The sequence below is a fragment of the Mytilus edulis genome, chromosome 9 (genome assembly GCF_963676685.1).
Source record: "Mytilus edulis chromosome 9, xbMytEdul2.2, whole genome shotgun sequence".
NCBI classification, from domain to species: domain Eukaryota; kingdom Metazoa; phylum Mollusca; class Bivalvia; order Mytilida; family Mytilidae; genus Mytilus; species Mytilus edulis.
In genome coordinates this window covers 22533069-22559388 of record NC_092352.1, presented here as the reverse complement: position 1 = coordinate 22559388, position 26320 = coordinate 22533069, and the positions used below count along the sequence as shown (strand labels likewise).

Below are 26320 nucleotides of genomic sequence, written 5' to 3'. Positions count from 1 at the left end.
AGTTTTACTTAATGGATGTGTCATAAACAAGTATAGCTTCTACAATGAGCAGCAGGAGGGGTGTCACCCAAATTCCATTAAAAAAAAAAAACTTTCTTTTCTAGATCCTGAAAAATTAATCATTAAGTTCAAAGTCAGGATAAGCATAAATCCTGAATTCCCGCCAAAATAAAGGTCCATTCCTAACATCCCAAAGAAGGTTCTGCACTTCTTCTTCAGATGAAAAAAAATCTATTTCAAAATCAAACTAGTACCCCTTACCTGCAGGACATGAGCTGCGTTCACATACAAATGCCAATTTCTGTTCACATCGTCCAAACTGCCATTTGTATTGTCCATTACTAATGGTCAGGTAGGCACAGTCTCCATTGGTAACATCAGGACTTTGGTCAGCCCATCTTCCTTCATACTTTGAGTCAGTGATTGGTCCTGTCACAGAATTCCATCTTACAGAATTCTCATCTGTGTCTGAGATACCAATACGGTTCATTCCTGGAAATACAATTTTAAAAATATATTCCATTGTTAAGTTAAATCAGCTATTTCTTTTTTACATTTTATTCAAAATTATTGGGAAAACAAAACCAAGCTGTTTTCATGTTTATAAGTGAAATAAATCCTCTTTTCTCTTAAAACAGGGCTATAATCTGACAACATGAGATAACTTGGTAAAAGAAGCAGAAATACTGGTATTAGCAACTTATATTTGCTTACAGTTTTATGTTTTATAACTTATTTTTGTGAAAGCTTTGTTTTGCTCTTCTAGCTGTTTCTAGCAAGACCAGTAGTGATTTATTATCAGGATTTTTCTAATTCTCATGGTGCATTCATATTCTTGATGATTTGTCATTAATAGGGATACCAGAAGTATGGTCAAAGTCAAGTAACATTTTCGATTAACAAAATCATCATAAAAACTATACCATGGGATTTTTTTCTGTTAGACACACCAAGCCTTATTGCAGAGGTAATTAATGCGTTATGCAACATAAATAAATTTTGGATACAAATCTAGCTGTAAAATAAAGATTTATCAGAATACTATTGAGTAACTGTTTTGAAACCTAGCCATTTTATAACAGAAGCCTTTTATAATAATTATTGATTATTGTTGGTCATCTCAACGAGATTGATTTTCTCACATGACCAAAGATAATTTGTTTATCGCTATTTTACTTTTGACAACATTGTTAATTTCATTCACATGCACCCTTAGTTTCTAGCAATAATTTTTCATATCACTCTACTGTGCTGAGAAATGAAATTATCAGTATAAGATCAAAGAAAAAAATTGTAAAATAGCAATATTTTTAAATACGTACCTAGCCATACTGCAGAGGTACCAGAAGCCTGTTGTGATACAAATTGTCCAACTTCTTCATTGTCGTAAAAATCTTTGATGGTCACTAAATGGGAACCTTCCCTGAAAACAAAAATATTTTTTTGGTTTTCACATTTTTAAAGCTTAAATAATATAACAAACAGTTGTCTGAAAGTCTTACACTTTCAAATTGAACTGCAGATTCATTCAGTGATACATATTTTTCTTCATTCACATTAACTATGAAAAAGTTACACAGTAGCGGGTACTCGAATACATAAAGCAATCAGGTACTGATTCTGTTTAAAAAATATCAATAATGCATTGCAAGCATAATGTTCTAAATGGACTGAATTGGTTGAGGGTAGATACAGAATGTAATCATATGAAAACTGCCATACCATTTAAACTTTATAATAAGCATAAAACAGATGCATTCTCACATGACTTGATGATAAGGGTATGATAAACAAACTGGGTTTATCAAAGGTTTTGACAATAGCCTGATATTTGATTAGAAGTTTTATTGCTGTCTGATGATACTGCTGCAGTTGTTGCCTTGCAATAAATTATGAACACTTTAGTCAAAGATTTTCAAAATTTAATTAATATTTTTTTTACTGGTGTCAGTGGTGACAAAATGGGGATCAAATTCAAAATTGACCATATTCATTTTATCTGTTCAGTAGTTATAATGATGTTAAATAAAAGCTTATAAGTAAATGGTTGGCTGCAATTTCCTTATCTGCAATGGATGTAACTGTGGGAAATACTGTCAAGTTTAGGTGTATATTCATTACTTTATAACTATTCAGTCAGTTATACCAGGAAGATACATTAACTAAGTTTTCTTATTCTATTTTACAATCACACAGGTTTTTCCCCAAACATTAAAAATATATCAGTTTGACTTGATTTTATATTTGTTGGCGTCCTAACTAATTGATTTTCCCAGCAGCATTTTTTCAAATCTCCCATGATTTGTATTACATTATTAATTGCTATTTCTAACAATATCTGAATTCCCTATTTTGGAAAATAATCTCAGTCTGTTATTGCATTTTCACAGTGCTAAGGCTTTTTTTTTTTTTTTTACCTTAAACTGACTGACTGAGTTGGGTAGATTAATTCTATAGATAAACATAACTTCTTTTTAATTAAATTGCTGAATACAAATTTATAAGCTGGTTTATAAACACAGTGCAAAATGTAGTATAATGTACATAAACTTGGAATTTTCTTATATCAACATAAACCAGTATTTTGTTGAAATACATATTAGGGTTCAATCTAAAGAATGTGCAAAAGTACATAAAAGAGAAAAAAATATATGTTAACTCTTATATAATGAGGAAGCACAATAACTTCAAAAGCAGTGATGGATAAATACACACAAAAAATGCGATAATTTGGTAAACATTAAACGAAGTCTTCTATCATAAACAGGTAAAAAAACTTCCATGTCCTTAACATTCTTGTTGCCAGCCATTTAGCATGATCAATAATGTCTACATTTAAAAATGTTTTCATTGTCGAAGTACTTAACTTTAATGTAAGTTTTATTCTTTTAAAAAGTCAAATTCTTTCCTTCAGGGTATAACCGCTATACTTTAGTACACCTAAGTACGTATATCTTACAGATAATTTATAGTTTTACCCAGGAATAGAAACTGGTGTTTTTGTAGCATTGTCAGTAACTTGCCACTAACCTTACCAAATGGCCAAAAGCTTATTATAAAACTGAAAGGATAATTACTAGTTTCTCTCTTAAAATGCAGGAAAGAAATGATGGATAACAGATCATTTATAAATAAGGGAGCTGCCATTTTCTTTTTAGGGGGAAGGGTGGCGGTGTCTTGTATGAAATTTGAAATAAATGGTATGACAGGATTTTTGAGTAAAAAAAACAATGCAGTATGACAATTGATGTAAAAAAGTTAGGATAAAGTAGTTAATAAAATGCAGGTACGAAAAGAGAGAAAAATAAAAAATGCAGGACAGATATTGCCACTAAAAAAAATGCAGGACAGATATTGCAACAGAAAAAAAAAATGCAGGACAAAATTTTTCATCTGAGATCCCTAAATAATCAACTCCCTGTGAAAAAAAAAGTTTGAAGGCTTTCTTATTTATTACGTTCTTCTAACAACTCACAATAAACCAGATAAAAATATAATATTCTCGTTTCAAACTAACAGTCTTCTCTAAATTAAGTATCAGTTTTAAAGCAGCCGAGAGGTCTGAAACTCACTCACCCTTGACAAATCCGTAATGCATTCTCCCAAGTTTGTCTCTCCGTATCGGCCACGCCAAACAATTTGTAACATGATATACCCTTCACATTCCAACCTGAAATACAATACTCAATTTATTCAAAATACTAGTACGTTCTATCTTTTGTAGTTTTACTACTGTACTCATTATACCTTAAACACACACAATGTACACAAAACAGTGATACTTTGTATGTAATGCATCTGCAGCAAACTTGTATAGATAGTACAACAGTATAAAAATCTAGATCTAAAATAATATGTTGATGTTACAAATCATCATGAAATACGATCAGAATTGTCAGGTAAAACTGATACTGTATCATACAATCATTTTCAAACTTAAATTGATGAATTTGAGAGGGACATAATCCTATACTATCAAGACCATGTGACTGATTTAATATGATACCCAACAATGTAAAGGTATAAAGATTTTATATTCACACGATGAAACTATATGCTTTGAGTTGGTCAAAAAAGAATTTGTTCATCCTGCCAAAGGAAGGCCATTAAATAAATATTTTTCACTATTAAAACAGGTTGGTGTCAACAGACATATGAATTTCAGCCTTATATGTATTGCATCCTATCAAATCTAGATATAAAGTAGAAGGGAAAGTAAGTGTTTTCCTTAGAGGCAAGCATGATATCAGACTTCATAATTCTTTAACACTTATCAATGTCTTTTCGTATTACAAAACAATAGTATTAAATATAAGAAAATAAATCACAAGAAGAAATGTCACGACAGGATTTTAAATAAGTATAGAAATTCTTATATATTTAAATGGTGTGTACTTATGTAAGTATGTCTTATAGAACATTTCATCCATAAAATCATGTTATAACAAGAGGAATTACACCTTATTGAGTCAATGAAAGTTTAAATCAGGCATAAAATGTAAACAGGTTTCATAAGCTAGTTAAATAACATGTTTCATACAATCTGATTATATCTTGTGTCATATATACTACATATATCTATCTATTTTACTTCTGTAAATTTAAATTTTCAAAACTCCTTTTGTATTTAAGACCACTATACTTTGCTGACTGCATTACATATATTTATTACACATATGTATAGGTGTCAGTCAACACTTTTTTCACAAAATCCTTTTAATTGGAAAGGAAAGAGGGACGAAAGATACCACAGGAACAGTCAAACTCATAAATCTAAAACAAACTGACAACGCCTTGGCTAAAAATGAAAAAGACAAACAGAAAAACAATAGTAAACATGACACAACATAGAAAACTAGGAATAAACAACACGAACCCCACCAAAAACTAGGGGGGATCTCAGGTGCTCCGGAAGGGTAAGCAGATCCTGCTCCACATGTGGCACCAGTCGTGTTGCTTATGTGATTACAAATCCGGTAAATAGTATAATTCGGTAGGTCAAATTCATGAAAGGGAAGGGGATTGTAGTTACGACGTAAGGAACGTATCCGATATCATTTGTGAAAAGATCGACTTTGAACAAATAAATTAAAATATACATATGGCCCGAGAACACAGTTATTTCGTAGTGCATTTCTTTAAGACAAAAATTCAAATTTTAAAAAATCGCACCTGCTCTATCTCAAAAAGATTTTTACAGTGTAGTGTTCTTCTACAACTGTGTCCTTGGACCATATATATGTTACGTATTTGTAATAATCACTGATGTGATGTAGAAAATCTTATCATTGAACTTGAAATGTTTTTATTGGGATAAGCGATATCTAATAACTTTGGACAATCTCATATATATCTTCTCATTGAAAAAAGGTGCCAACTAAAATCTATACTTAGAAGTAAATAGAAAGAAATAGTATACATGTAGTGATCAAATAAAACTGTAAATTATAGTGAAAGATATTGTTTTTTTAAGGATGAGATAAGTTCTACTATTCAGATTTTTTTTAACAGGTGAATGGAGGAAAAAGTTATTGTAATAAATGATATATTTCAAAATGTTCATCCAATTTTCTTTTTTTCTTCAAAAATGATGAGTGAGCCACCTTACCAATTGCAGAAGTCGGCAAAATTGGGCTATTAAATCATTGAAATAAACTGAGACTACAATAACACATATAGTAGTCTCAGAAATAATTTAAATTACAATAGAAAGATGCACATTTAAACTTTAAGCTTTTAAAAGGTAGTTACCCAACTAAATTTGTGTAAATAATGTATGTGCAAAAAAATGAATTTGTTTCAAATAAGCAGTTTCCAACAAGATACCAAAAAAAACCTAGGATACAGTGTGCAAAGTTGCAAATAATACTAATTTCCCTTCAAGGCAGATAACCCACAAGCACAAAGCAATGAGCCATGTAAGCATATGATCATGATGACTTGCTAGAATGAACACAAAAGCTCTAGAAGCACACAAGTTTTACACATAATTACACATAATACCTGGTTTATCTGTAAAAGAAATGATAATGATAGTTTTAGAAATTATCATAAAATTATGGGTATTAAATGTACCATCTCCTTTGTAATGGTGATAGCTTTAAAATCCATTTACATATACAAAGAATTATTGTCTTAAATCCTGTGATAGACAGAGGATGTATAAAACATAATAACTTATCAGCATTTGAATAGAACAAGTAACAGAATAACACTAAATATAAAGTTTTAATATATTACCAGTATAATAGTTTTGTATTGTTACCAAAATATTTTTTTTACCTTTATTAAAAGAATTAGAAATATTTCTTGTGTTATATATCAGAATAGTAAAATTGAGAATAGAAATGGAGAAAATGTCAAAGAGACAATAACCCGACCAAAGAGCAGAAAACAGCCAAAGGCCACGGATGGATCTTCAACGCAGCAAGAAATTCATAATTAAACAGTTGGGAATTTGACATGCACAAATATCAATGTTACTGGCTCTGGTCTGCATCACCAGTTAAACTGTATTTGCTTCTTCATGTATGCAATTCCCAACTGACAACAACAAAACTTTAAATTATCATCCCTTACACCTGTAGTGCAAGTGAAACCTTATTAAAAAAAACAAATCGGTCAAATGAAATCAAATACTTTTAGATTTTAACTTGACTATTTAAATGTAACATTAGGCTACTTTAAATTGTATTTAACAATTTTTCAGAGTTTTATACATGATAAAACATACTTTTTCTGCATTCAAAACAAGGGACTTGCAGTCTGCATCATTTATGGTTGGTAACTTACATATGATGAAAACTATAGACTTCAAACTTCACTGGTCACAATTTTAATACTTTTTACAGGTTTTTATGGTTATTTTAGAGGCACTAAAGGCAATGAAAAGTTTTATCTTCCCATTTACTAATATTCCATATTCTTTCTTTCCATAAAAAATATGTTAAAATCACTTCCTTCTTTGATTAAATATGCAGGTAAAGGCTTATTTTGACATCAATAAGACATCTTTTCAAAATGTGAAAGGGATGTACTGAGTTGACCAAAGGTCATTCAAAGTGTCACTTAAAGATTCAATCTGATCAAAATCAGATATTTCACTTTGCTCAGTTAGATTTGTTTGTTGTTTGTGTAAGTTCACTAGCGTCAAACAAATCTAATGTCGTGTAAGTACAATGAGCCCCATGATTCTGACAGAGATTAAAGAAGGCTTCTTACAAAGAATGGGAGGTCCATATAGACAAATATTAGACAAATTTGCATTTTCAATTTGTCATTTTGTTCAAACACTCAGTTTAAAATTAATCACAAATCCTATTCAATACATGTAACACCTTAGATTTGGAAATGCCAAAAAAGGTTTATATTACATGTATCGTATTAAATGATTATTATTTCTTCCGGTTTGAAGATACCACAAAGAATTTAATCAATTTGACAACAATAAAAAACTTCATAAAGAATTCAAATAATTAGACAACTTCTCTACAGGAGTGGATTATCCCACCTTAAATACAATGAGATTACATTTTTTTAATACTGTCATATTATGTTGTCGAAAAATAAGACCTCAATTTAAATGACCATATTTGACCGGGCTTATTAGTAAAATCTGTACACTGAACTTTTTAACTTGATGAAATATGAAGATAAAAACTATAAAAGCAATTACTTTAACCAATTCAGGTGAATGATTAGTATGCACTGACAAAGTGAAAACATAAAAAAAAATTTAAACACAAATTATAGATTACCTCTGATCATAAAAATTCTAAACCGTGAAATATCTACTTAAATCTGAAATTCATCGTTTTAAATTCTATCAAATCTTTAAACATAAATACAGTTGCATCTTCAACAACTTTGTTTATGCAATAGGCGTTAACCTCAAATGTAAGTTTAAAATGGTGAAATGTCATTGGATTATAAAGTTAGTTACAATGGCCACACCTAAATAAACATATTTAATTTGTTATGAAAAGTACAAACCCTTTCCTAACCCTATGTCTATCTAAGTACAATTTCACTTATATTCTATGGGGGATGTTTTTTAACTTACTAAAAAATACACATATATAAAAGCTTGAAAAAATATCTGCTTGTGTCAAAATCTGACCTATAACTAAAAATTCTTAATGTTTTTAATATCAAATCATTTCTGTTTCTTTGCCATGGTCATCAATTTGTTCTATTTTCATGTTGGCATGTTCAATAATTTGCAATTTACTTCAGTGAGCTCCTCCAAAATGAATATAAAAATCACTTCTGGATGTTCATTGGTGGTACTATGAGTTGTTAACTTGCTGTCTTAAAGACTTTTAATTCCATATCTTTGTTATTCAAAGTACTCAAAGTACCAGCAATGAACATCTAAAAACAAAACATCTAAAAGAAAAAAATGCAATTGTTATGATATTAATCACTCCCATTAAAATGTATTAGAATACTATATTTTTACTAAAAACCAATAATAAGACCTGATTACTAACCTTGTGGACAGGTATATGTTATTGGATCCTGAAAGTAAAACAGAAAAAACAATTAAAGAAACATGTCAATATCCATATAAGCCATGTAAGTCATTTGTATACTTAGGACCTGATGTTTTGAGTGCGACAATAAAATTACTTATGAATTTATGATTTTGCAAAAAAACTGTAAAATAGATCAAAGCACCAGTATGTAGTTCTGTAAGGTGAAATTAAACAATGACTATCTTAGTAAAATTATCAGTTTTCTTGTCTGAATTGTTTAATATTTGTTATTTCCATTCTTTTATAGCATTCTATACAGTATTGGTTTTGCTCATTATTGATGGATGCACAGAGCTAACCTTCTACATCTCATTTGGTCTGCTGGTCATAATACCAAATAACAAGGAAGGAGGAAAAAAATATACTGATGAGTACTTTTAATGTATTTTTGTTATTTAAACTATTTTTATTTGTCTATTAGCAATATAATATATCTGTCACGTTATACACTGTACAATGTCTCATGTTTGTTGCTTATATTATCATACTTATTCATTGCAATGCCCCTGTGGGACCCTAATTGGAATAATAAAATATATTTGAATTTATAAGCGAGTTTTCTTGATAAAAACCATAGTGAAACTTTTGCTTGCCTCATTACCTAAATGGATGCTAAACATTTAGACATTTCTCTGACCTTGAACCTATTGAATACAAAATATATTCAATCAAAATCTCAATAGACTAAGGCAGGTATTGTTTGCTCCCCCTCTTTTTTCATTCAAAATATTTTAAGAATATGAGTTTTATGTAAGCATTCCTAAAGTTTTCAACTCTTTTTCACTTTAAATGTGCTATAGCCTATTTTTGCTTCTATCCTGTTCCATAGTCCAGTCTGTCGACGATTTTTTGCTAATCAAGGCACACGTCCAAATGCTCCGAGGATAAATGCAAATTTATTGCAGTAATCAGTATAAGCACCGACATGTATATATGTCTGTGCTATCAATTAAAATTAGGTTTAAAACGACAGTTTGACAGTTTCTTCTGTGGCCTCATTCAGTGTAATCTGATACTTAAAGAGTCTGTTTTGGAAGGGAAGAGTAACTAACTCCTAGTGGTTGATAAAAATCAAGGAAGTATAACTAATACGTCCTTGATAAAAATACACTGGACACAACTATACAATTATATATATATATATATATGGGAATCGGGGATTGTCTCTGACAGAATCATGTAAAAACATAATAGTATTTGCTGTCCTGGTGAAAATTGATCTGATCATTTTGTTCAGGTGACTGTCTCAGCCTCTGAGACTATTTTTATCACGTGATTTTCCTAGTAGTCTCAGCTTAGAAAATTACACACTCTTTTTTTTATGTCGGTTTTGTTAGTATAGACCTATCATTATCTCTTATTTTTCTGTTCAAATCTCCTTTTTTTCGGGAATGGGCAAATTGTGGTTTCAACGGGAACTGTAAGACCCAGAGGCGGATCTAGGGGTTAGGGTCAGGGGCCTGCCCACTTGTGATAACAAATCCTTTGTTTAGGGAACCACAGGAACGGGCCCCTCTTATGGTAGTCAAAACACCCCCTCCCCTTTATACAAATTTTCTGGATCCGCCACTCCGGCCAAAGATATCTGACAGTATATGGCACCAATATGAGGGTGCTGTGACGAATTGGCATTCATTATAAGACGTTTGGACTCGCTGTGACTCCTATAGCATGATGATACATATGGGTCCAAGGTTTGGAAAGACAAAACAGTGCTTACACTGATGTAAACTGCCGGACAGATAGTTGTCGTAAGCTTCAAACGAAACCGTTTACATGTCTAAAGACGGGTTAAAAATATAAAATTCTGGTAAGTTGGGTTAGAGATTAAACCTAAATTATAGTTACTGAAAATATTTGATTTTACTTGAAGCTGTAGTGGTTTAACGGACTATATTAAATAATACAAAATCAACATTACAGGTTACTGACATGAAAATATGTGATGTAACGAGTCCTATACCAGTATACGTGCCAAAGCTATTTAAACATTTTATTTTAAAGAAAATTCTATTTCAAACCTTATCTAAAATTTAATCAATGTTCTATGGCCCTGTGGACAATGGTCAAATTTGTCGCGATGTCACTTTATTTCTCAATTATCCACGCCTTTACACATTAAGATATCCAGTGTAACATCAATGTTAAAGTAAGACTAGAGGATATATAATTATGACCATTTAAAGAAAATAAAACCCAAAAAGTGTTACTTTACATTATCTTCAAAGACGGGATGGTTTAATTCTTGCAAATAATACAGCATGTATTCTGACGTCAATATTATAATATTGTGTCCCAAATGTATTCAATTCAAGTTTGCATAATCTAAAAATGGTTTTCATAAAAAAAAAAAAGTTAGTGACACTACAATCAACGTATATATTTATTTAAGATGGTGCAGTATACTTCATGTTATCCTTCAATGTATATATTTAAAGATACGGGTGTCGGCTCACGTGGAATGATAATTATGTCTCTTTACCATGCATGATTTCATACTTAAAATTCGAAGATATTAACGAAATTAAATATGGTATATCAAGACGGTAATAAAGTATCGTGTTACTACTATGTTCCATTTATATTCAATGAAAACGTAAATAACACATTAGATGACGGTACAAATGTCTCTGATATCAGAAATGTCAGAAAATTTACGATGATGACTAATGCGAATCCTTATTTTTTAGTTTGAAATTGAAAAATATTCAAATGCATCCTGTTGCGCTTTAGAGTTACACCCAGCGATTGATGTGTAAATTATAACAAATATTGGGTTGATTTGTTTAAATCATATCTACGCAACCCAGAATGTGTCCAATACCATACAATGCGCTATGTGTTACATACTCAAGTTCAGAAGAACCCAGCAATTAGGAAAATTAAAGTACATGTTTCATTATCTACATGTATATGTGATCTAGCTGAGACGTCACATACTATATGTTTTCATATCCTTCTGACCAGTATTAGGTTTTGCATAATATATATAGAGTTGTTAAGAAAGTTTTGCCTGGCCCAAGTCCCATTATTGTAAATCGCTTTATCAACCGTTTTTAAATTACATAACACATCCATAGCTCTCGCATATTTTTCGCAGTGTACCAAATTTGAATCATTAAGTATTAGACAGATGACTTGCTTCCAGAAGAATGTCCAATACGACACAGACAACATTTTAAGAAAATTTCCTGCATTGTGCTGCACAGAAACGCTCAGTCAGATTTATTTGAAAGATACAAGCTCAAAAGGCACATATTGCCATGTCACTGTATAACCTTATGCGGTTTTCTGAATCGGAGACGAAACACTTTGCTCTTACTAGTATTCCTACTGAACACCGGGTGCTGAGCAGAAAAATGGTAGGTTTTGGTTTGACCAAGACGGAAATCAAACCTATGAGCAAGACTGACTCTGAAGAGAGAACGCCTATGCGGTACCACTGAGGTGGTGGTATTGAAACATTTTACAAGGGACCGCGTTTGCGTATATAACTGGAAGAATATAGGCCTACACCCGGTTAATATGAAAAAGTAATCATGACGAAAAGATAACATTATTCAGACTGTAGTCGCATGACCTTCACATTCCCAAAATAACTTGGCAAGGTTGGGAATAGTCATGGGGTGCAAAAGCCTAGGCAAAAGCAACCCCGACACCTTTAAGGGTAAGATAAATATAAAGATAAAGGGTAGGGTAAACATAGATCGCCCCCTTTGCATCACGTGGATAAAACCAAGCTATATATATTGTTTTTTCACAGAGTATAATATACTGTCCCAATGAACTCCAGCATGAGTTTAACTTAGAAGACCAAGACTTTTATAGCAGCTTGTGGCTGAGAGTCGTTGTCCTTATATGTATCACACACATTTAAATATGATCATTAATGTTCAGGTGATATACAGGTCATAATTAAAATGACAAATTTTAATGAATGCAAAGGCATATATTTCATCACTGTCATTATTTGACATAATTTATACATAGTCGACAATGCTTTAAAACCTCAATGCAATTTATTTCTTTTTGTTAATTATGTAAATACACCTGCTGAAAGTACTAGTCTAGCCTAAAATGTTTCATACTAATGTCCATTTAATTATAGGACCTAGGATTAAAAAAAAATATGTGCCAGTCGTCGTAGTAAGTCCGGTATTCATCTACGAAATCACAAGCCTTAATCAACAGGTAGGCCCTATACCTTTTTATGGGGTAAATGCTGTACAACATGCACAAAACGGAAACTGATAATCGGTCTACTTTTTCGTTTTATTTTACAATTATGTGTTATAAAATATACACATCTCGAGACCAATATTCCTTATCTGAACATTTAGCTGAATGTTTGCATTTGGAAGTTACAGATGGGTGTTAAAGCCAGAATGTGAAAGGTATTGGTAATGATCAGCGAAGTTTTAATGTTCTGACCAAGAAGAGGGCGTTGGACCTTTCACCTGTTGCCAGTATTGCAAACTCTTTTTTCTTGTAGAAATGGTAAACAACTTAAACATAATATGTATATGATCAATAAAAATCTTTGTATAATTAATGAATGAGTTGACCTTTAACAAGGAAATGAAATGATGTTTTAGAGAACTTACCTGACAGTTGACTAGAACAATAGATACACACAGTAATGAGATCCAAGACATTATATTTGTCATTGTTTGTGTATGAAATTTAAATAAAAAAACCTAATTAATTTAAAATCAAGACACAATTTCCATTATTTAAACTCCAAACAAAAACAATCAAAACGAAAACCGGTTATTTCACACTAGTCCAAGAGCTCTGCAACTGCACAGATGCAAAGTTCTTAGTAGTTTCAATTAAAACTCGAAAACTTGGTAAGAATGGTATCACTTGCGACCGCACCCACGTGAAACAATGTCATGCAAGAGTAGACAGACACAATTTTTAAGCCAGAAATGGAATGACAATACCCTTTATAAATGTTCTTTTTATAGAAATTGATCTACCCAGTCTAGCCGTGGCTATTCATTGGCTGAGACATATTGGTATTGTGTGGATTTATTGGTGCATGAAATTAGGTGTACCGTAATTCATTCATCAAAACTTTCATAATATACTATACACATTAGATTAATAGTCACATGTACAATTAAAATTTAAATCGTGTAGAAAAATTACTAAAAAGTAAATAAAGTAAATAAAGTCAGTAACTAAAGACAAGACGTTTGTCATGAAATTTTAAAATAGGATTAATATTTGTATCACTGAAAGATTTAAAACATGAAAGAAGTATAAAAGAAAATTTATTTGGCCATTTTATATTTGTTCCAAGTGACCATATAAATGATCTGATGACAAACCGGATCTATGTATATGCAATATTGACTGCTATATGTTTTATCAGCTGTTTCATGAAAATCTATATACAACTAACGTGATGAAGTTTATATTGAAAAGTCAATTTTGTCTGAAAAAGATAATGATCCTCACTGTCTATTCGAGGATTCATCGTACACATCGAGTCAATTCTAACCTCATTGAGAAAATAATACTTAGAGAGATGTGAGAGAAAAGGGAGCATGAATATCAGGTAACACAACATGTACCGTCAGAGGTCAAAACTGTTTTTAAAATAGGTAGAAAGTTACATAAATCATAAAAAAAAAAACACATTGTTTTATCTCTGTCCGATTTGGATGAAATTGACACTATAGATATATACTACTGAAATATTTGCAGTTTCTCGGAAAAGTTTGAAAAATTTGTTTGAATCATATTTTCAAAGATAAGAGTTAATTTAAAGGCAAACTTGAATTTCTGGTCAAAACATATATTTAGGTATGGCAAAATATATATGGATAGAGAGTTGTTACATTGGCACTCATACCACATCTTCTTATATCTATCTATATATATATATATATATATAGCAATAAGAACGTATACAATCTAAAAAGTATGAGTAGAAAACACATTGTATTGTTTATAGATAAAGATTTTCAGTAATTACACGCTAATTATCATTTTAAAAAAGGATTCATATTTAAAATTTCATTAAAATCGGACTTCAATATTAGACAAACGGTATCCTTTTGGAAGTCGTTGTAAGAGTTATCTTTAAAGTCTTAAATTAAAACTACCCGGAAAAACTTTTACAGCAAACTCAAGTTGAACTATTCAGCATAAGGTATTGGAAAATGATATTTAAACCTTAAAATGTCCGTGTGGATCGTGTTCATTTAATATAATCTTCATTCCAATTATTGCTTTCAATAGGAATGCTAATCCGACAAAATTACGAATAGTTTTCTTTATTTACAAATACTTTTAATAAAACATATGTCTATTAAATAACTATTGGTAATATCATTTCACCTAATGAACAACAATATTATTGATCAAATAAGATCTTATATGATCTTATATCATATTGTCAAAATAATCGTGACGTTCGTAGTACTGTAAATTAAGTTCCAAAGATTTAAAATCAAGAGAGAATAACGTTAAATGGTTGATGATTCATGAATCCCGTTGAGAAAGGATCTTTTGATAAAACTTGAAATATAAGGAATCTAGGGTAATCTCCAATATATCGTGGACACAAAGCTATGCATCGTAAAGACATCAACAAGTTACAATACAACTTCCTTTAAATGAAGGCAGTGTCTGCGCGTACCCGCATGCGGGTACGCATAGCAAAATTGCCGTTCGTAGGCTACGCGTACCCACATCCGGTTTTATAATAAATTGCCATCGGATCGGGAATTAACTTCGCGTAAAATATATACAGAAATTATCGCAAAATTTTAGTGAATAAAATTGATCAACTACTTAGAAGTTTTGTAAAAATTTATATATATATGTAAGTGAACAGTTTTTCTCGGTTGATAAATATTCTTAAAATGGGAAAAGAGTGATATGCATGTGGGGCAGACATTTCAAAGTTATCATGAATTGGAACAATTTGTTCAAAAGTATCAGTCGATTAATTTCATACAATTGTATATAAAAACAAACTCAGAGTCAATTGCAGCTGCAGAGAAAAGAAGAACTGGAAACACAAAAAATAAAGAGGAAATCAAGTTTTACAGAATAATTTTTTCCTGTATTCACGGAGGCAAAAAATTCTAAACAAGTTCGACAGGAAAAATGAAGGCCTAATACATTATTTCTAAAAAAACAAAGGCCGATGCCAATAATCTTCTATGAAAGCTTCGTTAATAAATAACAAAATGTTTGACGAAAATGTAAACCTTCAGAGCATCAAAAAATATTTTGCCTCTGAGGCGTGGAAGCAACTTAAAATTCGGATTTATATATTATAGGACTATATAGTATACAGGGACTGTATATTTCTTTTTCAATCAGTGTGCATTTAATTTGCAAGGTTTATTATATATTATTAACTTATAAATACAATTCGAAAATATTATTTGTCATACCCTTCACTCGTTCTACTCGAAATCCCCATATTATCGATAATTTCTGTATATATTTCACGTTTAATTCCCGATTTGATTGCATTTTATTATAAAACCGGATGTGGGTACGCGTAGCCTACGAATGTCAATTTGACTATTCGTACCCACATGCGGGTACGCGCAGACACTGCCTTAAATGAAAGATTAAAGCAGGAACACATTGGTTGCATAAAGGGTCTATCATGGGCCCTCTACTTTTCTTGATCTATATAAATGACATTACCGATAACATTACACGTCCGTGACAGAGAGGTCTTTGATTATTAAAGTCTAAAAAACATGGTAAATATTGATCTTCAAAATAATGCAAACTTGGCAAATACATGGCCGTCAAGTTAGACCCAGAAAAAAAGAAATGAACTACTTTTTAGCTGACTATGCGGTATGGGCTTTGCTCATTGTTGAAGGTCGTATGGTTACCTATAGTTGTTAATGTCTGTGTCATTTTTGTCTCTTGTGGACAGTTGTCTCATTGGCAATCATACCACATCTTATTTTTTATACTTTTCCAACAGGAGAATTCCTAGTGGATTGTGCCTCTCGTTTAAAGATACATGTATACTGATAAATCTTAGTGTCACCCTAAGTAATCACAGTAAATTACCAAAGCATATTGGTACTATTGATAAAAAGCCCCAAAATTCGTAGAACTAACTGATTTGTCTAAATCTAATCTGTATAAGACGTACCCTTCCACAACAGCAAACTCCAAGTTACATCACTCGTGTGTTACATGCTTATTGTGTCTTATTTTTTTTTTTTGCAAATATTTTATATTTCTGTGCCAAGTATACTATGACCTACAATGGTCTACTTTTATAAATTGTTATTTGGATGGAGAGTTGTCTCATTGGCACCCATACCACATCTTCCTATACCTATATATGTCATATATTGTATAATGTAAAATGATTATTTGCAATGGTACAGTGTAAGTTTGATTTTTGGTGTTTTAACACTTTTAGGCATAGCTTTTGGGCTATTTCGTGGCGGCCAGTTTTTATTGGTGGAGGAAGCTGGAGTGCCCGGAGAAACAGATTGTTTTGTAAAGTCGATGGTGCACACTTGGGAATATTCAGGACAACTATTTAAGAAATACATGTCTTCAGGATTGTTTTTCTATATACAAAAAATGCATTGTATATACTGCAGTTATCCACAACACTGACTCGGGGTTTCGAAATATTTTCAGGCCGGCTGTTCAGCTCCTACTAAGGGGCAGCAATGTTAGGTTTTCATCTTAAAGATTTTACTTTTAAATTTTGAATAAAAGATACGCAACTCTTAATTATGCTTTGATCAATTGATAAATGAAATATTTCATACATTCAAACAATTACTGGCCATGAACCCTTTTGGGGTCATTACCGGACATTTTACTTCCCGACATATTTACAAACCTTGATATTATAGACCCGGCTATGGTAGACACGGGACTTGGAATCATTCGTGACAATTATTTGTATCATATATAATAACAAGTAACCGAGTATAATTATCTTCTAGATTCATGTTTTGTGAACATTTTAGACACATGTATATTTTATAAGAGCTGCACTCTCAACATAAACAGTTCTAAAGAAAAGAAATGTGTCAACTTGGTATTGCAAGGCCCTATGTTGAGTTCTTTAACGTTCTTGCGCTCTACTGTTTTCCGCTGGCAAATGTTCTATCAACCAAATAGTCCATCCAAGATTCAGGTAAGTATGGTGTTAATCGTGCAAGAGTCTGAAAATAAAGACAAAAGATTGTTATGTGGTCCATTCACTAAGCCTTGCTCAAATATCGTATTACAATACATTTGAGAATGGAAATGGGGAATGTGTCAAAGAGACAACAACCCGACCCTAGAGCAGACAACAGCCAAAGGCCACCAATGGGTCTTCAACGCAGTGAGAAACTCCCGCACCCTGAGGAGTCCTTCAGCTGGCCTCAAAACAAATAAGTACACTGGTAAAACGTTTGCATAACAAGGGAGTAAGCTGGACAATCGGAATAAAATATTGATAGAATTCACAAAATACATACAGATGTTCATAGACGTATTGCAGACTTTATTACCCATCGCAAAGGTATGTTTAAATTATAAAAAGAAATACATACGCAATACACATCATAGAAGGAGTTGCTTCCACCAATTAGATATCTATATTTAGGGTGAGTGCTGACAACAGCATCCTCCATAGCGTCAACAACTGGTTTAAGTCCAGGATACGTACTGTTACTGCTACCACATACGGCCTTGTATAAATCTTCTAAATATTGTTTAGCATTGTAAACGTCTTGTACCTCTGGAGAAACTTTATCTGCCATGGTGTCGAAATCTCTTTTAATAGCTTTAAGCTGCAATAATAAAATACATTTACAAACAACCTCAACTTGGCCATCAAAACAAGTTCGCATTTCACCGGCAATTAATTTATACCGATTGAATGTGTTGGTTGCTTGATTGATTGACTGATGTTGCTTGTTTAACGTTCAGTAGCAATTATTTTATGCATATGCAGGAAGAGAACAAATTGTGCCACTGACGATTTGAAAATATGTTATGTATTTAAATTTGGTTGTTTGTGCTGCGCAGTCACATACTGTCAGATGTGTATTACATTTGCTTGGTTTTGATATCGGTAAGCATACTCGCCTCCAACAAGAGTCGTTCAAGTTCAAGTTCATTCTTTAGTGTCGAGTTACATCACTATAGAAATGAAAGGACAGTTAGATATAATCTGTTATGAAACGTATCCTTAATTAACGACAATACTCGCTTCGATTTTGTCTAGCAGTTGCGTGTTAAACGCACATTGGGTTTCTTGGAAGTGTTCTCGGCTTCGAGTGCAAGTGGACGACTCTATTTGTAGTTAGTTTGATGAGAATTATAAATGCATTTGTCTTGACGGGCAGTCGTTCGCATCTGTGGTCATACTGGGGGCACATCGTGTACAGATGGCACTGTTTTTTTCTTTTTTTTCTTGAAGTTTGCTCAATTGTCACTCTTTTCATTTTACTTAGCCTGTTCATCTGTTTGCCCCATCGCCTACATTCCTTTATACATCGCTTTACACCATTGATCACCATTGCATGTAAGTACTGAAGAGCTATTCAGATTAAAGATACACGATACATAATAACGTTAATACTTACAGATTGTTCGTTTAGCATGCCTGTGGCTCCGCCAAAATTACCAGGTTCTATAACGATTACCCGTACTCCAAACTTTAGCATTTCTAAGCGTAGAACGTCTGAAAATGCTTCCCCGCCAAATTTAGTAATAACATAGGCAGCATTTTTTGGCAAGCAAAGTCTACCTTTTACACTAGTAGTGTTTAGAATGCGACCTGCAACAAATATCAAAGAATACCATAATCAAGTTTTCCCAAAGTTTACTTATATACTACGAAGAAACTATATCACAGTCTTAAGACTTGGGATTTCCTCTCTCCGTGTGCCGAATGGCATTGAATGCGAGATGTTGATTATTAACATAATGAATTTAAAACTAATTAACTTTTGGGACTCTTTATCCGACATCATTCCCTAAATAGTTTTGAAATAAAGTGAAAAATATGGTATGAGACAGAAATCTAACAACGTGTAGCAAGCATTCATACTTTTATGGTGTTTTGATATGATCGTATCGATTTGTAAAAAAGAGGTGATATCACGGGACACAGAAAACACACAAGTCGAGAAAAACATATCGCACCATGCATTGCAAACACAAATAAACATAAATACATGGAGAATGTGTCCATGGGACACAGAAGATGCCTTCCGCTTTCATACAACTTTATAAAGGAGCATAACTCAAGAACGCCACTAAATTCGAACTTAATCTGTGTTTTGTGGTAATAATTATTATGTTTAATAACATAAAGTAAACTCAAGTTAGAAAACGAACACCAATTTTAGGACGGAGGTAAGAACGGACAAGGGTAATTAATGACGATGGCATAAAAACAATAGGCGACGAAAACAATAACAATTTCACAAAACACTACATAGAAAATTATAGACTGAGCAACACGAACCCCATACAACTTGATCTCATGATCTGGAAGGGTAGGCAAATATTACTCCAATAGCAGCGACCAATGTGTTATTCGTGGTAAGAACACATAAGGCGACCAGTCTCATTCGGCAATCGAGAAAAAGATGACGTGATTGTAACGAGAATTAGAACATATCCGTGGTCATCTGTGACACAGATATTCCATAGTAGTCCTCATAAATTTCGTTTGTTAAGGTATGTGTTTTAAGTAATTTTTCCAAAACAGGTAATACATAAACTTTGAGAAGATAAGTAAAAACTGATGGTTTGTTGTTAAGAAGACTAGGAAACAATTAAATTTCTAAAATAAAAAGATTTTTTCCTGCCTAAAATATTTAAAGTGAGTGAGATAAAATTTAAAGAGTTGGAAAACGTTAGTTATCTCTCTTTGCACAGCAACTTAGTATATATATATATATATATAGGCTTTTATTTTTTGTCTTTGAACATTATTAACCATTACTCAACAACAATGTGTTATAATCATAGTCATCATAAAAACAAACAAAATTGTGTCAACAAAGAAAAACAAAATGGCAAACATAGGTAAAACTAATAAGCAAAACAAACGACAACAATATGACATATGACCATAGCACAACAACACAGTGGTAAGATGTATAAGTACCAAGCCACGCCAAAGGGATGTTACCAAAAATAAACTTTAACAGTCAATCGTCAATCTGCTATTGTGTGATGCATAATCCCTTGATAAAACTTTTTAGAAGTAACACGACGGGTGTCGCATGTGGAGTAGGATCTGCTTACCCTTCCGGAGCACTTTATTTCACCCCGTGTTCTTGATGGGTTCATATGTTCAGTCTTTATTTTTTTTTTATTTTGTGGGTTTTTTTAAATGCTGTTTGTTGGTCGTCCCTTGTTTTATGCCATGACATTGTCCGTTTATTTTCGCGACTTTTCAGCTAGAATATCCTTTTGTTTTCAATTGCCTCCCTTTTGGAACACGCTGTAGTCTTAATAAACAATTTAGAAAACAAAAATAGGTTAAATGTCTGTGTTAACAGATTGAACCACTTTAATGGGAAACTTTTAATCAATATGTCCATAGATCAAACCTTTAGGGGTTTATTCTGGCTTCACGGGTAGTAATTGCCGAGTATCATCGTCATATATGCCGACAAAGCCTATGCAAGTTCAAATTTTCTTATACATGTATAAGTTCCATTTCAATATGTTTTTGGGATAGACCCCATTACATAAGTGTAGACAATTTACAGAGTACGCGTCTCGATTACATGCAGTAGATATTGGTTCCCTCTTTCTCATTTCCCCTTCCGGAACACCCAAGTTTACCCCCAGTATTGGTTGGATCTGTGTTGTCCAGTTTCAGTATTCTGTGAAGTTTTTTGTTACTATTGTTTGTCTTTTTTTTTAAATTTATTCTTGGCCATGGTGTTGTTATTTTTTTTTGGTCTCCTGATTTATAAAGTTTCGTCCATATCCTCTCTCATTTTAGAAGAAGGGTATGAGGTTCAACTATCTGAACTTTGAAATATGTTTTGTGAATTTAAAATTCTTTATAACAACCATATAAATAGGAAACGATTCAGTCCACTTGGAAGGAACGTTTTTTAATCCCAAAACAAGTACGATTTTAACAAAAAGACCGAACTCCAACAAAATTTCAAATCGTTAAGTCCTTTATCAAATGGCAAAATCAAAAGATCAAACACATCAAACGAATGGAAACTGTGACAACTGTGATATAACTAAAGCAAGAACAACACGAATCCCTTTAAAAAAAAATAGGGGTTATACGAGGTGCTATAAAAGATAAGCAGATCATGTTCCACATTTGACGCCCGTCGTGATGGGCATGCAAGTAAAATCCCGATAATAGGTTTAATTCGGTAGGTCACATTCGAGGAAATAAGGACTGGATTATTGGTACGACAATTGGATTATATCCGTCGTCATCTGTGAAACAGATATTCCAAATACGGTCAAACAACTCGTGACGGCGTCCATAAACTTTTCGTTCGAAGCAATGATGTTATATCAACTTCACCACTTGGAACTCTTGGTTTTATAGCTTCCGTCACACAACAACCCTCTATCAAAGAAAACATGACAGGAAATGCAAGATCTGGAATATCGTATAAAATGAAAGATAACTCCATATGCGGGCGCTGATAAAATGCTGCTACATAGAAATGGCAAGTTCACAGTTGGGAACCTGACATCATATCTTAAGTCGCCAAGTTTTGTTCTCAACCGACCATCTGACATTGTCAATATTTAGATTTAAGTCAACATATGAGGCAGACTTAAATGTATGTCTTGTATTCTTTATCTCCATGTTGATGAGATAGATGCGGTCAACATATTAACCAAACCTTGAATTGTTTTAGTGACAGGACATAATCTATATAGCGGAACGTGATATTAAGGCTAGGTCCTGTCTATTATTCTTATAGGAAGCTCCTGAATTAAGTAGTCTTCATATGAAAAAGAACGAGTCGGCAAGAAAAGGAGCACAGTATGTTCCCATGGGAATGTCGATTGTTTGAAAAAAGAAAAAAAAAGCATCATCCAAACGAAACTTATATATTTTCCCCAAGAAAGCCAGCATCTTGATAAAGTCAGTTTTTGGTATTTTTCTTGTTTGAATCTAACATTTTTTTACGAAATACGTATTGTATTTTACAAGAGGCAAGATATTTGGATTGATCCTGGTGACGATAGTTATAAGAACTTTATTGTCTTAATTCATTTTCTTTTTCGTGTGTAAATATTTGTTTCTGATTCATGCATGCATATTTAAACCATCTTTATATATACAGTAAACATTCAAGTTTCTGAATTACTGTTAAATGATTGATTTATGGTGTTACCTTTACTTTTGCGGATCAATGGTAGAAATGCTTTGGTGACTCTGACCATTCCATACATGTTTACCTCCGATATTTTGTAAAACATTTCCATGGTACACAGCTCTATATCCCCTAGCATGTTTAATCCAGCATTATTCACCAACGCCCATAATCCTACAAATATATTTTACAGGAGTAAAGGCAGAGGCGGCTTGAGAAGTGTGGGACAAGGTGCCCTTTGTGGTACTTTACGTATATGGTCAAGGCAGAGTCCTTTTCATGTTTTACTCCAAACAGTGACTAATTGTGGAGCCTCTTTTTTCATAATCCTGGACCCGCATCTATACTGTTTAATATGAGCAATACGTTGGGGAAAAGAACTCTGATTGAGAGTTGTCTCATTGGATGCCATACCACATATTCTAATTTTATACTTGACTAGCAAAAATGCAAAAACAAATCATTCACTGTTGGTTTTTTTATGATAACTGAAATGTGTACTGGTCATTCGATTTATCGATATTCTTGTCTGCATTTCAATATATAAAATATAAAGACTTATCAGCACAAATTGATATTTTTATTTTAAAAAGTTCGACATCAAAGTGGGAGCATTATTTTAGTGTAAAGCGAGGACAGTTATTTGAAACCCTATGATTGTTAACTTTTACATAAACAACACCTCACGCATAACCGCTTTATTTTTTGTGGGAATACAAAATGAAAGACTATCATTGTATTTTAAAGTTATTTATAAGATCGATCAGAAAATTTGACATAAAACTTTAAACATCAAAATAAGATCTGTTTTCGATAATAAAGATGCTATCTATAAACTACAAGGGTTATATTAATAATAACAATGATATTTGAAAAACGGTAAACAAAATTACAACATAAACTATTTAACTTTTCTTCTCTTTATAGAATTTAATTCATAGTATTTGATCTCTATTTGTTAACACAATATATTAAGAAGAAATAAAACCGTCAATTTTATGATTTGGTAATGACCTGCAAAAATAAGGGTTCGAGGAAAGCATTACGATTTGCTTAAGACTATAGAAACAACGGTTCGATGAAAGCCATCTTATGCAAGAATGTCAAAATGAATTGGAAAAATATTATGAGGAAGAACAGCAAAACGAAAAGCAACTTCTTTTAAACTGAGTTTTTCTGTGCGTTTTTCTGTGTGTTTGTTTATTCTACATTGGCTAGAGGTATTTAGGGGGGGGGGTGAGATCTCAAGTCTCAAGTCAGTAGCCTCTGTCCTTTGTTAGTCTTGTACATGTTTTTTTATTTTAGTTAATTTATATGTTTTAGAGTTTAGTATGACGTCTATTTTCACTGAACTAGAGCACATCTTTTTCATTAGGGACCAGCTGCATCCTGCCTCCGGGTGCGGGATTTTCTCGCTGCGTTGAAAATCCATTGGTGGACTTCGGCTTTTATCTGCTCTTTGGTCGGGTTGTTGTCTCTTTGGCATATTCCCCATTTCTATTCTCAATTTTATGATGGACAATCTCATACGCATCCATCCCACATGCATTTAGAATAGTATACAAAACATTAATAAAGACATCATGGACTTACCACATCCTGTTTTTTCGTGGACTTTAGTAACGTATGTTACTGCTTTAAGCACCTCATCATCCTTTGTTATATTGAGACCAAGGACGTGTAGTCGACCTGTTTTACTTGTTTTGAGGTTCTTAGCTCCATCACTTTGATCTGATAAACAACCAGCGAAAACTGTAAATCCCAAGCTGTCCAATCTTTTGGCAAATTCGTGTCCGAATCCTAGAGAACACAACAAACTATCAAATACATATTATCATTTGGCTCTAAACTTTCCCTTAGTACTCGTCTAACAATTTGTCTTAACATTATGTTTTACATAAACGATTTCGTTCAAGAAATTATGAATGAAACAAATTATTTCAATAAAAATTGCCCTTCCAATACAAAAGATGAACTGTTGAAGCCTAAGAAAAAAGGACGACTTGACACGTAGGGCTAGGTAACAATGCGATAACACTGTAGAATACAACATCTAACTCTTTCTATGATTTGTTTTTCATCTTGTCTTTGCAGTTGGTTTTAACAGTTGGTCACCAAAAGTATCAAAAGAGTATGATTTCTGCTAATTTGACTGAATGTAAAAGTCAGTCAGTGACACTGTTATCGAAACCGGACTCCTGAAACAGTCGGTCACCGCTTTACCAATATGAACTACTAGTAAAAGAAGTACTCACATAGCGAACTATTGGAACTTACATTCTGTGAGGTCAGGGGAAGCACCGCTACACAAGTTTTTTTTTCACGTACGCTTATTTTACCAATTTAAGGAGCACTGTTGGTCTCATATAGATAAAGAGTTGTGGTTTTTATTAAAGTCAAGCACTGGCGATGTAAATTCTAGCGCTGTGGAGTTAAAGATAAGCACGTGAGATTTTAGTCCATTGTTACCGTTGGAGCTTTAAAAGTCCACCGTGGGCCACCGAAAATATGTATCAGCATTCAGCGTGTACATAAGTCTATATGCGCCATCTAATTTACCATCGAGGTGACTTCCGAAGACTGCCGACGGTCATATAACTCGACATACACATAAATATAGATATAAATAAATAGACAGGTGCAACTGGATTTTCCTATGTCTGTTATATTTCATAGGTGGCGGTGATGTCAGATATTTCGTCTGGAAAATCCTTTGTTGGACAGCACCATAACTGAAAATCGAGTGCACCTACCCAAAATGATGGCAAAAATCGAATTTGCAATTATTATTTCAATTGTGCTAGTTGATGAGGATTACTTAATAAAAGTCTTAGCGTTCATCACAACTTTTTTGTTGTTGACAGTTGTCTACCGTATCATCTTATTTAAATATATTTTTAAAGGTATTTTGGTCTAATATGGCTGGCCTACTAACTAAATGTAGGCTGAGGGCCGTACGGTTGCTTATTATTGCTAACATCCACTTCATTGTAACATTGGTACCGTGCATAGTTGTCTCATTGACAATCATCATACCACACCTTCTTATTTTTATATTGAAGGATGTACACAAAATGAAAACGATCAAACACGACTATATATACTTACCGGTATCACATCCAGTAATAAGGACTCCTTGACCAGATACAGGTATCCGTTTTATTGTAGATTTTCTGTACAGGTAGAATGCAACATAAATAACAGACAGACAGACGAGAAAAGTTGTTACGTAGCAACACGAAAGTAACAGCGGCAGGCATACAATTGTCACCAACCGTCCTACATCCCAATATGTCAAACCTATTGGCAATGCGGCCATGTTTTGTGTATATAGGGTGCCAGCGTGTGTGTGATTAAAACTTTGCTAGGTCATCAAAGTTAAGGAAACGAAAATGAATTGCTGATAAGTACAATACACAGTGTTAAGTGTGCGCTATTTATGAA

The 26320-nt window shown here is 32.8% G+C and overlaps 2 protein-coding genes across 4 annotated transcripts in view; both read right to left on the bottom strand.

Moving 5' to 3' along the window:
- Positions 1–13521, bottom strand: part of LOC139487816 (uncharacterized) — a 108282-nt gene extending 94761 nt beyond the window's left edge. For 2 of the 3 annotated variants that reach the window (XM_071272947.1, XM_071272949.1), the window contains exons 1-5: positions 13142–13341; positions 8493–8520; positions 3577–3670; positions 1323–1423; positions 262–492 (exon numbers count right to left, since the gene is read on the bottom strand). In XM_071272947.1, coding sequence (XP_071129048.1) covers positions 262–492; positions 1323–1423; positions 3577–3670; positions 8493–8520; positions 13142–13204 — 517 coding nt within the window. In that variant the 5' untranslated portion in view covers positions 13205–13341. Of the gene's footprint in view, positions 1–261; positions 493–1322; positions 1424–3576; positions 3671–8492; positions 8521–13141 lie in introns of all 3 variants that reach the window. The other variant, XM_071272948.1, reaches the window with a different exon arrangement.
- Positions 13522–17476: 3955 nt separating this feature from the next.
- LOC139487818 (D-beta-hydroxybutyrate dehydrogenase, mitochondrial-like) lies at positions 17477–26299 on the bottom strand. The gene is made up of 6 exons (XM_071272953.1): positions 25985–26299; positions 24470–24676; positions 22898–23050; positions 19136–19329; positions 18098–18337; positions 17477–17722 (listed from the first exon to the last, which is right to left on the bottom strand). Exons 1-6 carry the CDS (start codon positions 26193–26195, stop codon positions 17639–17641), a joined length of 1089 nt encoding a protein of 362 aa, XP_071129054.1. The 5' UTR covers positions 26196–26299; the 3' UTR covers positions 17477–17638.
- Positions 26300–26320: the final 21 nt, after the last annotated feature.

What these genes read in the sequence shown, in the direction of transcription:
- LOC139487818 (XM_071272953.1), bottom strand. Translation starts at nt 26,195, where the DNA reads ATGGCCGCATTGCCAATAGGTTTGACATATTGGGATGTAGGACGGTTG. An exon ending in TATTACTGGATGTGATACCG is followed by an intron (nt 24,677 to 25,984) that starts GTAAGTATATAT and finishes TGTGTTCTCTAG; the next exon opens with GATTCGGACACGAATTTGCC. An exon ending in ATTGATCCGCAAAAGTAAAG is followed by an intron (nt 19,330 to 22,897) that starts GTAACACCATAA and finishes TATTTGTTGCAG; the next exon opens with GTCGCATTCTAAACACTACT.